Source organism: Pteropus alecto, unplaced genomic scaffold, assembly GCF_000325575.1.
Source record: "Pteropus alecto unplaced genomic scaffold, ASM32557v1 scaffold237, whole genome shotgun sequence".
In the NCBI taxonomy this organism is placed as follows: Eukaryota; Metazoa; Chordata; class Mammalia; order Chiroptera; family Pteropodidae; genus Pteropus; species Pteropus alecto.
In genome coordinates, this window is record NW_006440624.1 from 96,657 (window position 1) to 112,195 (window position 15,539).

Consider the following 15,539-nt stretch of genomic DNA (forward strand, 5'->3'; position numbering starts at 1 on the left):
AAAAAGAGCAGAATGAAATTATTCTAGAAGATTTAGTCATAACCAAAGCAGAAACCAGGAATGATTACAGGGAAACATATCTCAGAGAGTAATTTAATGACATTACTAAATGTGGGAATCCACATACCATCTAGGTGATTAGGAAAGGTGTAATTAGCTAAGCCATTGTCTGGAAACCCCTGAATCACTGGTCATTTTGAAGAAATAATTGGTCTTTTTTTTTTTCTAAAGATGGGTTTTAAAATATGAGAGATATTCCAAGCAGCAGAGCTGAAAGATAAAAAGAACACAGAGCTTGCATAGGTCTAGATATCTCTTCATAGGTAAAGGAGCGAGGTAAGATATCAAATCTTTGCTTTTATAATATTAAGAACCCAAAGCAGTTAACACTACAGGACAGACTACCAAAATCACCCTAATTACTGTGTAGATCAGTGATTGGAAGGAGGGCAGGGTTTTCACATAAGGAGTACAAGAGATAAATACTTCCATGGGTCGCACTATAAATCAATACTGCAGTTTAGTTTTATAATCTTTTTTTCCTAAATTAGAAAAATATTAACTCAGTTTCTTAGTTTTAATATATTTTAATATTATTATACTTTTAAATGAAAATTATCTCATATTGAACTACTACTGTCAGATCTGTATTGTATTTTTACTACACATTAAGTAGACATTAAAATTGTTTTCATAATAAGGATCTAGTCATGGGCCTCCCACAGACGGGACTCATTCCCTTCAGCGTAGAACAGCACAAAGGATAAGACCATATTGTTCATAACTTAGTCAACTACACCATATGCCACAAAATGAGTCATTTATTCAAGCTAAAAGGATGAGCACACGATTTGTTTTTTTAAGCAACTGTTCTGAAAGAAAAGAATTTCTATTATAGATATTTAAAATATACCTTTCATTTTAAATCCTGATATATAAGTAAATACTATAAAATTTACCTGCCTACTTTTTTGATTGAATAATACCAGTTAGTTATAGTTATCATGATTTTTACACAGTCTTTTTAAAGTTAAATTTCACACTTCATTTTCTAGATAATTCATCTGAAAATGAAAACTATAATTCTTTTTGGGCTACTGGGAGCCACAATGTCAGCCCCGGTGAGTGATCTCATGGTACAACTGAAATCATTGTGTAAAACCTGTAATAAATCCTTTTGCCATTTTTTTTTTCTTTTTTAGCTTATCGCACAGCGCCTTTTCTCTGCAAGCAATAGCAATGAGGTTAGTTTAAAAACTTAAAACAATCGCTTCCTTGTTGTTTATTTCTTTACTTATTTTTTGAAAACCTAGTGAGGAAGAGATAAAGGTGAAAAATTAAAAACCTAATTAGGGACAGTCAAGATTCTTTGGCTCTTTAATGCTCTTATATCCAAATGCATTTCCAATGTTCATGTTTGTTTTATATACCAGGTTATTTCTAAAATATTATTTTGGCTGCCTTGTTTGATTATAAATCATTTAAAGACAATAACAATATCTTGTATATCTTTTGTTCTAGTAGCACCTAATACAGGTGTATATAGGTGTTTAAGAGCATAAAATGACTAACCAAACCACTGGATTGGGCTAAAGTTGTACAGTCTCATACACAGCAGGGGAGAGGTAGTCAAATCTCAACCTCTAATCATTGCAATTAAGTATATAGGCTTAGTGAGAAAACATCTCACCTCTAACAGGAAACCATAATCAGTCAGTTCTGACTTAAGCTATATTTGTAGTAAACATTGTTCTTAATAATTTTAGTATGTGTAGTAATCTTGTTTTCATATGATCTTTCCTTTTCTAGTTACTGCTGAATCTTTATAATGCTCAACTTCAGCCATTACAGCTTCAGGTACTTCTACCTCAATAATTATTTTAAGAAAGTTTTTCTACTGCTCCTTTCTTATTATGGTACTTTGAGAACAAAATGTTTTTATTTCATTTTTGAAATCTCAATTTTTAAAGTTATGAATTCATCCCATATTTTCTAATAACCATTTGTTTGAAAACTAAAAACTATAATCTGATTAACACTTGTTTATTGAGAAGTTGGTATATGCCAAGCAATGAGATAGTTAATCTAATTATTTTATACAAGGTTATACTCAGCTAACTGGTAAAAAATAAAAAAATTAAAAAAAGATATTTTCAATCAGTCTGACAACTGCAAAAACTGTACTCTTTATCTACTTCATGCTGCTCCATATTTCTCATGACTTTTGGGAACTGAGCATTGTTCATGCTTATATGCACAGCTCGTAATGTGCCAAGATGCTTCGTTTTTACAATGCAGCAATGGAAATACAGAAATTGTTTACATTTTGTTTCTTTCTTGCTCAGGACTGATTTTCAATTCTTTCTGAAATGAAAGAGAAATTTTTCCTTTCTTTCTTTCGTTTCTTTCCAGGGCCCGTTTTATTCATGGATTCCGCCTTTCTCTGGAATCTTACAACAGCAACAGCAAGCTCAAATTCCAGGACAAGGCCCCTTGTCTTTGTCAACTCTAGACCGGTTTGCTGGACTATTCCCAAATCAGATAACTTTCCCTGGACAGGTCAATTTTGACCATAGAACCCAGATGGGACAACTGGACCCCTCACAATTTCAAACACCAGTGCAGATCCAACAGGGCCCTAATCACGTAATTCGAGCCTCTTCTATCTTGTTGTGAGGAGAAAAACACACATTGAATGTGAAAAAAAATATAAATCAACTTTGAAATAAGACAGGAATTATTGAGCAAGAATTCTTTTCCACACTATGTTCCTACCACCACTAGAAGTACTTCCTTATCTTTTCTGAACATGAAAAATATTTCTAACATTTAAATCAGCCACAAATCAAAAGTGTTAAAATATGACTTGGAAAAAATAATTAGGGAAATTTCATCTTTAAAAAAAGGCAATTTGTATTAATAATGGTTTATATAATAGGTGACCTTTTGTTGTCATAGCAGTCTGCTAACATAAATTATAAATTTACATGTGTAGGTCTAAAAAAAACAGCTCTGTAATTTTAAATTAAAAAGTCAAATACAACTTTTTACGATTCCTTTTTTTGGCAGGCAATGCCCTATGTGTTCTTCAGAATGCCTCAAGAGCAAACACAGGTAAATCAATAAGACATCATTATACCAATAGAGAGATGGCTACATTCACTCTCCATTGAATTTTTTTTTTCTTTTTTAAATCTGTAACTTTGACTCCTTTAGCAGGGCTATAAAAACCCACACAATGATATTACTGTCTGGATACTGCTATTACTGGGCTGGCATCAGTTTGTTAATATCAGGCTTGCTTAATAACTCCTGAAGAAAGTCCCTTAAGGAGAGTCTGCAGGACCTCTGAATTCCGAGGGCATTACTGTGCTGGGAATAAAGGAGCTCACCAAGCCCTCTGTTCTGTCCTCTTTGCATCTGCCGGCATTTGGGAACAACTAAAGAGAATATACCAGGGGCTGACTTTGCCCAACCTTAAATTTTGTTTTAGAGAGAGATGTATTGAATTGATAAAATATAATATGATGTCGAGATAAGAAACACTTGCCCACATTATTTGAGTTATGAAATTCTTCTCAAAACATTTCCGAGTTTTTGTATATTTTTAATTTAACTTCACATTACAATCAAATGGTGGTTATTTCCATGAAATAAGAGAATCTTTAAAATATGAATGCAAACTAGTAGATTCATTTGAGTAATATGGAAGACCCTCTCAAGATTAGGCTAATTAATTTTAAAATATCCTGGGTTCAAAAAAATAGAAGTATAGATAAATTATATTATTCCCCAGCAGAGTCTTGACCACTCATAAAAAGACCACTTGACTGTATGATAATTATAATTATGTAATTTTGTCCCACACCCATTACAAAATTACTTCTAGACATTATCTCATTGTAGCCATAGTTTTTAGAGAGTTAGAAACATGATACATGATACATGAGTAAATCCCAAATACGATTATCTGCTAAAATTCTCAATAGGTGGTTTCAATTCTTAGCTAGAATTAAGAACCACTGCACAAAATATATTTCTTAGACCACAATCATTTTTTTAATTCTTATGTCTAAAATAGTCTCTTATTTAATTATACAAGAGAAAGAAAACAACATACAAAACTATGTATGTACTATGATCCCCATTTTTATAAATACTTATGAATATTTAGACATACAAACATAAGTGGAAGTTAATGCATGATAATGTGAGTGATAAAGTTACAGGTGGTTTTATATATTTGTTCCTTGTCTCTAGATTTTCAAAATATTCTAACATCCATATGGATGGTTTTAATAAAATGTTAATTATTAAAGACAATACATTCTTGACATTTCCTTCATTGTGGTAGAATTTCTAATACCATATCCTGCAGATGAATGATTCTCAAAAAAAATATAGGGGAAATACTGCATAGACTATCATCTTCTTAGATATTTGCGAAGTAATTTGTATATAAAGTTAGTATATAAAGTCTAAAATTTGTATATAAAGTCTACGGGGTCCTTTTTAATAGCCTATTGTTTAGTTGAACTCACTACTTCCTAAATGTATTTGACCCAGCAAGCAACCATGAAACAAAGTCCAGTATCCTGTTTAATATCAGTTGTTTCTAAAGTTTGGGAGAGACTGCTTCATGAGTTCTTTTGTTCGTAAATTTGCTAAATATAAATCAGCTTTAAAATAATATTGACAAATGATTTTTTAAAGGGCCTATGCTGATTCAAAGGAAGCTCTCACATATGTTTCTGTTTAAAATTAGATGCTTCAGTACTATCCGGTTGACACGCTTCTCCCCTGTGAACAACCTCAGCAAACAGTCACACAGTCACCTCCACAAACGGGACAGCAGCAATTTGAGGAGCAGGTACTGCAGGTGTTTGATTTTAATCTGATTAGTTCCATCTGAGAAAAGAGAGGATAAAGTAAATTTTTAGAGAAGAGAATATCTGAGTATATTTAGTGCAAAAACTCAACAGTTTGCTCTGGTAGTCATAAAAGTATATAATGCTTTCCCCTAACATATCACTAATTTGAAAATGCTATAAGGCTGAATTTTAAAAGATAGCAATCAGAGAGTGAACTCAATAACATCAAAAATTAAAAGCTGAATCATTTTGAAAAAGAAAGTTTTCTAATTTTAAAACATCTACCGGAATCCCTCTTGTCATATATACATGTGGTTATTATTTAAAAGAAATAAAAATAGCTACCGTGATGAAAGGTACCTATGATCACCAGAACTTGAGATATAATTAGATAACTACTTTAAGTTTTGTGGACCAGTGATAAAATTTTTAGAATTCTAATGTAAATTTGTGTGGCTCATAATGACTAGGTTTCTTTTAGTTAAATTGGAAAAAAAAATAGTTTATCACCATTCTAAAACTTGCCAAACAAAATTAGAGAAAACTGAAAAATATGCTTTAAATTACTGGTAGTAGTAATCCCAATTGTCATGTTAAAGAGAAAAAAGGAATTTTAACCTAGAAGTCATATGATGTCAAAAGAATGCTTGGCAATTTCACATTTTTTACCACCTAGAATATATAAACTTTCAAAAAATATTTAGTATGATATAAAAATAAATATAATTTTATGTAATTATTTATCACAAAATTATGACAAAAATCATCAGAGTAAATGTAATACACTTTTTCAAAAATCTGACAGATGTCATTCTATACTCAATTTGGATATATACCGCAACAAGCAGAACTCGTAAGTAAATGATAGCTTTCCATCAAAAAAAAATTGTTTTGAAACCACTTATTTTACAACCTATTAAATGTATCAGTGCCCTTCAGCCCAAAACCACCATGAACACATCCCTAGTTGAAAAGTTAGATTTATCCACTCATTGAAATGAGGGAGAACACATACCATGGGAAACTATGGTGTGTCTTAATAGGAAGGTATTGAAATAATTTCTTATAGGATCTGGGTTTGTGTTAAGTTCGAGGAATGATGGTTCACCCTGGATTGGGTGTTCTCAAGAAATGTGTATGTGTGACAGGGGTGTAACTTGATGATTCTTACCTCAAAGGTAACAACAATGAAGCAAGGTGAGGCTGTGATTTGGTAAAGAAGCAAGAATTACTCATATTAGCCAGGATATGAGGATGCCTGGTATTTTCATGGCTTGGCCCATGATCTTGCTTTACACAAGATTACAAAGTGGTCTTGTTTTTGTCACACTTCATTGTGTTCAGAGGCAAACTTGTCTGATGTTGGTGTTCTGCAGGATTGTTAATGTTCCACAGAGTACCAGGGCCTAGCAGAGAATGTCAACAAGCTCCTGACAACACAAGCAGTACCTTTTTATCAGGCCAGTTTCCTCATGTCAAGAGCTGCTTTTCTCTTTCTTAAACATAAATTATTTCTGTTTTTAAGAAACTAATTTAAGAAGTTGGGAAGTGTTTAACTGTCTTGGATACAAAACAACATATTTTATAGATTAATAATTTAGACTTTTTAAAACTTTCTGATTTTTCAGGTTATACCAGGACAGCAACAACTAATCTTTGGTACCATCATTGGCACAGCTCCTGAAACTGCTATGATGGTAAGATTCCTTACCACATCCTGCTAGGTACTGGAAATCAACAACTGGCAACCTGCACTATTGTTCATTTTAATGAAAACTTTATTATTATTATTATTATTATTATTATTATTGTTATTATTAATTATACCATCAACAATTATTACATCTTCCCCTTGTAATCTTTTGCCAGTCAAAATTGAATTCACTCAGTTCATCAAATATTTATTGAAGGACTACTCTATGTCAGATACTCTCTTTGGTATACTCATTTAAAATCAGGTATTAAGAGACACCATGTTTGCTGGTTTATAGTCATAGTCTTTCTAAAGGATAGATTATAATCTAGAAAATATTAAAGACATATACTTTTTAAATAAATTCCTTGCCTTGCATCTCAATCCTGTTGCTTTACATTCTTCCAAATTTTGACCTTGTGCTTGAACCTATAATCACTTTGTTCTCTTTTTCATTCTCTATAGCCAGCAGGAGGAGTGATACCATATTTACAAAAAGAAATGAAAAACATTAGGCATGCCAGTGGAGGAATATTCATTCCTTCAACTTCACAAAAACCCAGTACAACAAGTTTTTTTGCTTCTTCAATAGACTCAACTATTACCCCAGAGATCATGGAAGAGAAGGTAGGGTAATCCGATTACATTTGATGTAAGAAGTTGTTGTCTAATAGAAAATATAAAGATAAACTTAGTGCTTAATTAATAGGACTTAGTCATGGAAATAGTGAGAGAGTTAATGACACAGTAGAATATGTGGTCTTAACCTTGAATAGGGGGGCCAATAACTGCTTACTGATAATTAATCAGAATATAACTTAATTTCGATTTAATAAGAGCTTCTTATGAATGTCCCTTTTTCACTAGGCCAAGACTGGTAGCCTAAAGGAACCATAAGATGTTGTACTAATCATTCAGAGTTTTTGGTAGGTATTTGCCAAGAGGCATGCTTTAAGTATCATGACATATACTAAATTAAAAGAGGAAAAAAAAAAAAAAACTGTCAGGAACTAATGAAGTGGTCTTATCAAAATGAAAAAAGAAAAAGTTTGTGCTGATATATTTCTACAAAGCTACTAATAATTATCGGATTTAAGCAATTTTTTAAAATCAGAATAATTTTTGAGAGTCGTCTGCCTATGCCATAAACTTGATGTAAATACTGAAAACACAAATAGTAAATATATTAGGTTCATGTAAAAGACATTCTACAGACACTGTATGCAAAGTCAGCTCTTCCAAATCAGCACTTCACTCTGCAAGCTGCATGTTGTAATAATGCCAACACATCTGTATTAGATTGAAATGAAACAAAGTCTCAGTGATAAAAAGAATTTCAGAATCATATGAAAATTTTAAATTTCATGATTTTTATACCAAAAATAACTTTAATTAATTACCCGTGCTACTGGGCTTAGTTGGCTGTGAGGCTAGTGAGTGTTTGATAGAAGGACAGGCTGGTATGGCACCAAGAAGTAAAAAATACACACTAAAAAGCAAACAATTTGACTTAAAGGGAAAACTAAAAGGCAAGTTTTTTTTTTTTAATCTCCTCCCTGCTGCCTATGAGTCTTTTCTGATTCCTTTTCCTATGAAAATGAATACTTAGTCTTCTTCAGATGAAAAAAAAGTACAAAAATACAACCAAAAGTCAAAAGTGTTAGCACCTTTTTAGAAGAGTCTTTTTTGGTATGTACCATTTTGTACAATGCAAGTTAATTCAAGTTATTGAATAAGAAATACTAAAGGGATTTCAGCATAGTGTGCCCTTCACTCTCTATGGCATCAATGTCAGAAAAAGTAATTTTTTTATTTCTTTATTAAGTAATTTAGAATATACCTAGGAAATTTTACACCAGACAGTCTAATGGTATGAAAATGCTCTTCTATCTTATTTTTCAGAGAAAAAGATGTGGCGGTGCCTCGGATATAATTTTAGGCTATTTGCTTCCTCAGTGTTAATATCAGTTCTTTGAAATATACAAAATATCTTAACTCTTCTGAACTTCTTTTTACTTATAAATAATATTACACTCTTTAAGTGAGTCAGAAAAATAATATAATCATTTAATAAGTCTTGTCTTTAAAATTATATTTCTTTTCAAATATTCTATTATTGCATAATCCAGAAAGTAACAAGAAGAATAAAGCTAACATCACTGAATCAACTGGATAATTGTATTAATAAAGGATGGCTCAGGAAAATGGTGTCATTGATGAGAATAAAATTATACCATCATTGAAGTTATGAGTGTGGTGTTTGGGACTGATGAACTAAAGTATCTAACTTTGACATAGTATCTCATTATTTCCCCTCGACACATTCAACTAGATTCCTTCTGATGACTCCCCATTAGAATAAAAATTATTTAATGGCAGATATCATGAAGTTCATGCTCCCAATATGACACAGTTACATAGAGAGATGGCTTTCCTCACCCAAAAAGATCTCCAGGAAGTTGTATGCTGGTTTGGGGAAGCAGTGTTCTGTAAATAATATGGCATAGATTTTTGATTTCATCAGATCTGGCTTTCAATCTGGTTTTGAACACTTCAGCAAGTCACTTAACCTGTCTAAGTCTCAGTTTTCTCAGGGGTAAAACAAAGATGACCATGCCTACCTTTTAGAATTTCTTAAAGGACTACTTGAAATAACACACGTAAGATATCTGACTCATACAAAGTACTCAGAAAATGTTAATTTTCTCCTTATAGTTGTGACTGTGGAAGTGTTTTTTACTTATTTTCTCAATTTTGGATCTTTAGCTAAAATTCTGAGAAAATAAAAAACTGACATTTGATTTACTTTATGTACTGGTATGTAGATGTGTGTTGTTATGTGTGAGTGTATGTTTATAAAAAGAAAAATGATTGAGTGAATGAATAAATGAATATGTATTAGGTGATTTCAAGAAAATTTGATTAGTATTCTAGGTTTTCAGGTAGATTACAATTCATAGAATCTTACCTATCCAACATTTAGTATGTTATGACTCTAGAATTAGCTACTCATTCTATGAAAGGGTAACCCACTAATCACCTATTCTGCCTGCATCTTACATGTCATGTTTTTTCCTTAAATTGGTGAATTGAATGAATGTAATTCTGGGCAATTGACTTACCTCTTAATATTAGATGTGACATAAAGAGTCAAAAACCAAGATACCTGATAAAACATAGGTATTCAGCACTTAGGAAACTTGTGTCCCAAAATTTCAAGAGTTAATGAAGTAATTGAAACTAACCACATGAGGTAATTCATACTGAGTATTTAGAATACATTCTGGAACACAGCAAGTATTCAGCATTTCAAGGAGGAGGAAAAAGTGATGGTAAGAGACTAAAGATGAAAGATGAGCACAATATAGCTATTCTGTTTGAGAGTACAGTGAAGAGAAGCAGAACTCAGGGAAAACTGCAAAACTAAGCATCAAACTATAATCAAGTCAAGTTTGGCAATATTAGAGATTATAATAATAATTCCTTTCAAAAACATAGTGATTATATAGATACAATGATAATATATAAAACCATAAAATGAATAAGTACTACATAAAAATTCAATAATAAACATTGAGAAGTTACTTCAAGAATAAATATTTTCATAAAAACCATTAATACTAAATTAAGCATAGTGAAATTATTTCTTTATTCCAGGCAATATTAACAGGACCTTATGACTCTGGGTAATTTTAACAGATCCAATTTAGTGATCTGTTAAATTTAGGATCAGCTTAAAAAATAAATTCCCTAATTTCTGACTGTTCAGGATCCCTTATATTTCAGAAAGATGTTAATTCTTAAGGAATTCTTGAGCAACAACTGTTTTTGAAAGCCTGAATACTATAATTACTAACAATGAAATATCCTACATTTTCAAAATATTTTATAAAAGAGTTTTAAACTCTATCATTTTTATTACCAAAGTTAAGAAGACAAGAGTGTACTATTTATGAAAATATCAGCAGAGTACATACAAAGAACTTGGTTTTGTTTCTTGTTGTAACCCTGGCATTCCAATCTTCCTGTGCCAGACCAGTGAAAGAAACATAAGCAGAAAATGGAGTTCAATTGTGAGCAGGTTTGACCAGAAAAATTATATGTAGAATAATTTCTCTAAAATCAGCTTTGCTTAGATTTGGTAATCCACAATATAGCATCAAAATTTTCCTTACCAACCTTTTCCATGAAGAGCTTTCTATCTAAAAGGATTATGACAGTATTATTTCATGACAAATATAGAATCCATATATGACCTCACCTTCAACATCACATCCATATCCAACTGATCATCAGTCTAGTAGCACTTTTATTTGCATAAACTTTAAGCATGTAATTTGATTTTATATATATGTCTTTTGTCTTTGATATTAGGGCAAAACTAAGTTCTAACAACATGGTCTTTACACCTATGAGTTGCCCTTCTGGCATGTGGTGTTTATCAAGCTCCTCTAATTTGGCAGAACTCTAATTTCTAAGTTACCACAGCAACAGGAAGTTGCTGAAATCTCTACTCTGCTCTTTCAACTGTCCAGCTATTGTTTTCTGTTGGGATCCTTGATATCTTGCTTTATATATGCATATTTCAGGGATCGGTCAAGGATTTGGGAAGAGTTTATATGCAAATATTGAGGCAATCACCCTTAATTTTCCCTCCATTATAAAACTTTCCCCCTCTGGTATCCCCAAACTACCTCCTCTGGTGTCTCAAAGACTGTGACTCCCTTATTAGAGTCTAGCTGCCCCCACACTTTGCAGATGGTGTCTATAAACAAACAAACAAAAAAAAGGGATGTAAATGTAAACTTAACCTTTCTTGCAAGAGTCTAATTTCCTTAAGTTTCTACCTGCTTTTGGTCACTCTCCAAAGCCTTCCAACTTTTTATTTTGTATTATGCCCAGAGCTTATAATATTATTAGGAGGAGGTTTAATTCAATATAAACTTTTCTGCCACTAATAGAAACTGGAAGTCTATATTCTGAAGATTTTCTCTCATAAGTATCTCTTTGTCTTCAATATCTCTACCCTCCCGAAGACCATACTCATCTCTTATGAGGACTAATAGATAACCACCTCTATATTTGTTCCCCCTAAAATACAGTGATTATTCAAAAATAGAATCCTGATCATGTTAATCTCCCGCTTAAAAATCATGCAATACCTTCCCACTGATCTCTGCTTAAACTTTAAACTCTTTTAATTGGCTTAAAAGGTTCATATTACTTGATCTTGCTGATACATTTGTTATAAACCCCTTGAACATTACAGTCCAGCCAAAGTAAACTCCTGCCTGGAACATTATTCCTCCTTCTCTTTATTTGACTATCATATCACCGCTTAGATCTTTACTTTTTCTAATATACTTCCTCATAGACCATTTATATTAGGCTGAGGTACCTGTTCTGTATTTCTACAGTACCCATACTCCTTTAATTATTTCACCTATAAATGCTATTGTTACTTTGGTTTATTTCGTCTAAGAAGCTGTAAGCCCTAGGAACTCATGGACAGTCTTTTCTGATTAGTATTACACAATGACTTACATAGTGCCTGATGGCTAATTGAAGCATAATAAATGCTTAATATATTAAATTAATGAGAAACCTACTTTGAATACAACCTGATTCTCTCCAATAATTTCATAACTTAAATAGCAAGAGCCAACAGTTGAGCAGCTTTGTTACTAATTCTCTTCAAATCATCAGACATGAAAATGTTACCAATATGCTTTGACTATCATAGCAAATTCTATTAAGAATTTTGTATATTTGATATTTCTTTAAAACAAACAATTTTTAATATTTGTCTTCTGAGACAGCCAATTATTAAAAAAAATATTTATGTGACCGTTGCAAAACTTCCCTTGTCCAAATCAAAATGTATTATCTTTTTGAACACATAGTTATTACTTCAAGAACATAAAATTAAAAAACTACCTCTGTTATATATTTCAGCCTTTTGTCCAAATGGATTGGAATGATACCTATTTTTGATATAAAAGGTTTTTTAAATGACAGATTATGTAACTATTTAAAATCTCTACGTCTCCTTTGTGATTCACTAAATTTGAAATAGGGATTTTTCCCTAATTCATTTTATGTTGTTTGTGTTGTTACATAGTTCCTAACAGGAACTAATTCTGCATTCCAGTTGCACAGTTACTATATTTGTGATCTTAGATACCTAATTTTCTAAGCCAAATTTTCCTCTCTGTGAAATAGGAATAACTAGATAGCTTAACCCATAGGGCTATTTTGAATACATATAATGTATTTCATATAAAGCATTTGTCAGTTTCTAGCACATAAGTATTTTGACAATGTTACCTTAAATAATGTAAATAAAACATTTTCTAATTATGTGGATATTTTAAGATTTAGTATAATTAGAATCTTTATTAAATACAGAAAGCTTCTTGTATTTTGATAATTCAAAGATAAAAATAAAGAGAGAAAAGAACTTGAAATTCTGGATCATGAACATGGAGAAGAATCAGATGCATACGTGAAGGAGACCCCACACACAGTTCACGTTCAAGACCTTTGATTTTAACACACTGCCATATAGAGAACTTCGTTTTTATTTAAATTGTTAGAGCTATGAGTCAAACAGGAAAACATGTTGTTATTATTGTTTTACTGCTGAATAAATGGGTGGTTAAAAAAGGTTTAGAGATTCATCCAAATTAAGTGTAAGGGCATGATTCAGATACTGGATGTATGACTCCGCAAAGCCACTTTCTTAACTTCTGCCTGAGGAGCATGCATCAGGGCTAAATGTCCACTCAGGAGGAACCACAGAAAGAGCCTATAAAGCTCTATGTAATACAAGACTGGATAACAATCCTGTACACCATGTTTTGTCTCAAAATATTAGGTTCTACTTAAACATTTTAGAAAAAAGTGTAAAATGCATAGGAGGTCATTAATATTTTAAGGTTTTATATTTACCATTTTTAGTTGAAATCTGAGGAAAAAATGATATATTTTACACAGAGAAAGGGAAGATTTGGAATGGACTACATAAATTATTTGTAATATATATCAAATATAGTAATTTCCATTATTTGATCCATATGAAAAATATAAAATTATTAATGGAATTTGGTATAAATTTTAAATTATACCAACAAAATTATGTCTCATGAGTGTGGGGAATGGTTAATAACGGGGCTTCTCAGCTGGCCTTTGAGCTTCAAGCTATGGTATAACTGATAAAGGGCACCAGTAAATATCCAAACTAGTTTCTGAAGAGCCTAATTTATTTGCTCAATAAGTATTTATTAAGCAGGTCCATTCATAAAACACTAAAGTGGACATGGGTCTGTCTGGCCATGACTCTGGCACTTGCTAGTGCTGACTCTGGGTAAGAACTCTATGACTACTTTTGTTTTTTAACAGCTAGGGGTCAAGTGTGTGATGGAGATTGGGGAACTGATAACCACTCAAATTCTACAACATGGACACATAGGATTCTAATTCTTTTGCAGGAACCCACAGTCTCTAAGGTTATTTCTACTTGAATATATAACATTTAGAGAGGATTGAAGAGAATTCAGAGATTTGTCTATATCTATCACAGACCTTTTTGTCTATATCCATCACAGACCTTTTAAAATAAAAAATTCCTCCTTAGTATTAACATGAATACAAACAAGCCTTTTAAAGTTTGTATCGTATCTTATGGTTCCCAACTCACACACACACAAAAAATGAGAATGTCTAAAGAATGTATTGAATTTCTACAAATTTTCTTAGCCATAAGATGTGGAACAAGATATTTTTGCTCTCCTATTGAAGTAATAGTGAGTTAATCCTTGCTAAGGCTTCCCAAAGTGTGTCTCAAAATGTGCATTTCCCTACCACTAATTCTAATCCTTCAGTAAGAATAGGCCTATGGGCTTTTAGAAAAATTAATTGCTAAACCTGTTCCATTGTTCTCAACCCTGTTTATCACCAGTTTGAGATTATTATCATGGAAAGGGTACAGCGAGGTCATCTAACCAATTCCATTGGCCACACAAAAATCCTCTCAGCTACACCTCAGCCTGCGGTCACTCAACCTCTCCCTGAATATCTACAGAGATAGGTGTTTTTAAATTTAAAAAATTTTTTTCCTTACAGATTATTTTTACTATCTTGTTATGCTAATTTTTGCTTCTGCTATCTCTGTCCCCAAAAATAAACCTAAGGCCTCTTTCATACGATAGCCTGCCAAGCTTCTGGAGGCCACTCATGGCCTCTTTCTGGGCAAAACATACTGGTTGCTGTTCCTTGGGCTGCCCTTGTACATGGAAGGACAACTATGTACTGGAGACTTTACAAAAGGAGTTTTTATGTCTATAAGTTTTGTTCTGTTAGGCCAGGGTGTTTTTTGGTTATTAGATTCTAGTCATTTGAATTAATATTAACACTAGAAAGTAATAGCAGCTTCTATTTCCTGAATTCAGTCAGAATTACAACCTGTGAGACAATGCTTGGTGGAGTGTATGGAGGGTGAAGACAAATCACCAATCAGAAAGAATAATTACTCCCTCCTGATACTGCTTAATTTCAAAATTTCCCTACTTATATTCAGATTTAAGTAACATTAAGTAAGCCCAGATTCAGTTCCAATTACTGAGGTTTTTTCATATACCTTTGTATTAGCTGAGGAACCTAAGTATTTGTGGAATCCTAAAGATGTGTGGCAGGAAGAGGTCTTTACTCAAAGCTTCAGCTTTGATGCTGAGTAAAACATCATTTATAAAGTCAGATACCATGATGAGTGCTTTTATACATTTCATTTCACTTAATTCCCAATTCTAGAGATAATTATCTTTATCTTCACTTTAAAGATAAGAAAACTAAGACTCAAAAGTCTGATTTACCCACTTACAGCTAATAAAGAAAAAGATCTAAAAGTGTAAATAAAAATCTGTCAAATCTCCAGCTCTTCCTTTCCTTTAGCTTGGGGATATCTATTGCTGACTTCA

General features: G+C 32.2%; 1 protein-coding gene across 1 annotated transcript in view; it reads left to right on the plus strand.

Moving 5' to 3' along the window:
- The first annotated feature begins 1,070 nt into the window (after positions 1–1,070).
- The window catches only part of LOC102894007 (odontogenic ameloblast-associated protein), a 22,351-nt gene continuing 7,882 nt past the window's right edge, over positions 1,071–15,539 (plus strand). Inside the window, exons 1-9 of the mRNA XM_006917308.1 lie at positions 1,071–1,121; positions 1,203–1,244; positions 1,810–1,857; positions 2,413–2,646; positions 3,070–3,114; positions 4,766–4,870; positions 5,677–5,724; positions 6,500–6,568; positions 7,030–7,191. Coding sequence (XP_006917370.1) covers positions 1,071–1,121; positions 1,203–1,244; positions 1,810–1,857; positions 2,413–2,646; positions 3,070–3,114; positions 4,766–4,870; positions 5,677–5,724; positions 6,500–6,568; positions 7,030–7,191 — 804 coding nt within the window. The remainder of the gene's footprint in view (positions 1,122–1,202; positions 1,245–1,809; positions 1,858–2,412; positions 2,647–3,069; positions 3,115–4,765; positions 4,871–5,676; positions 5,725–6,499; positions 6,569–7,029; positions 7,192–15,539) is intronic.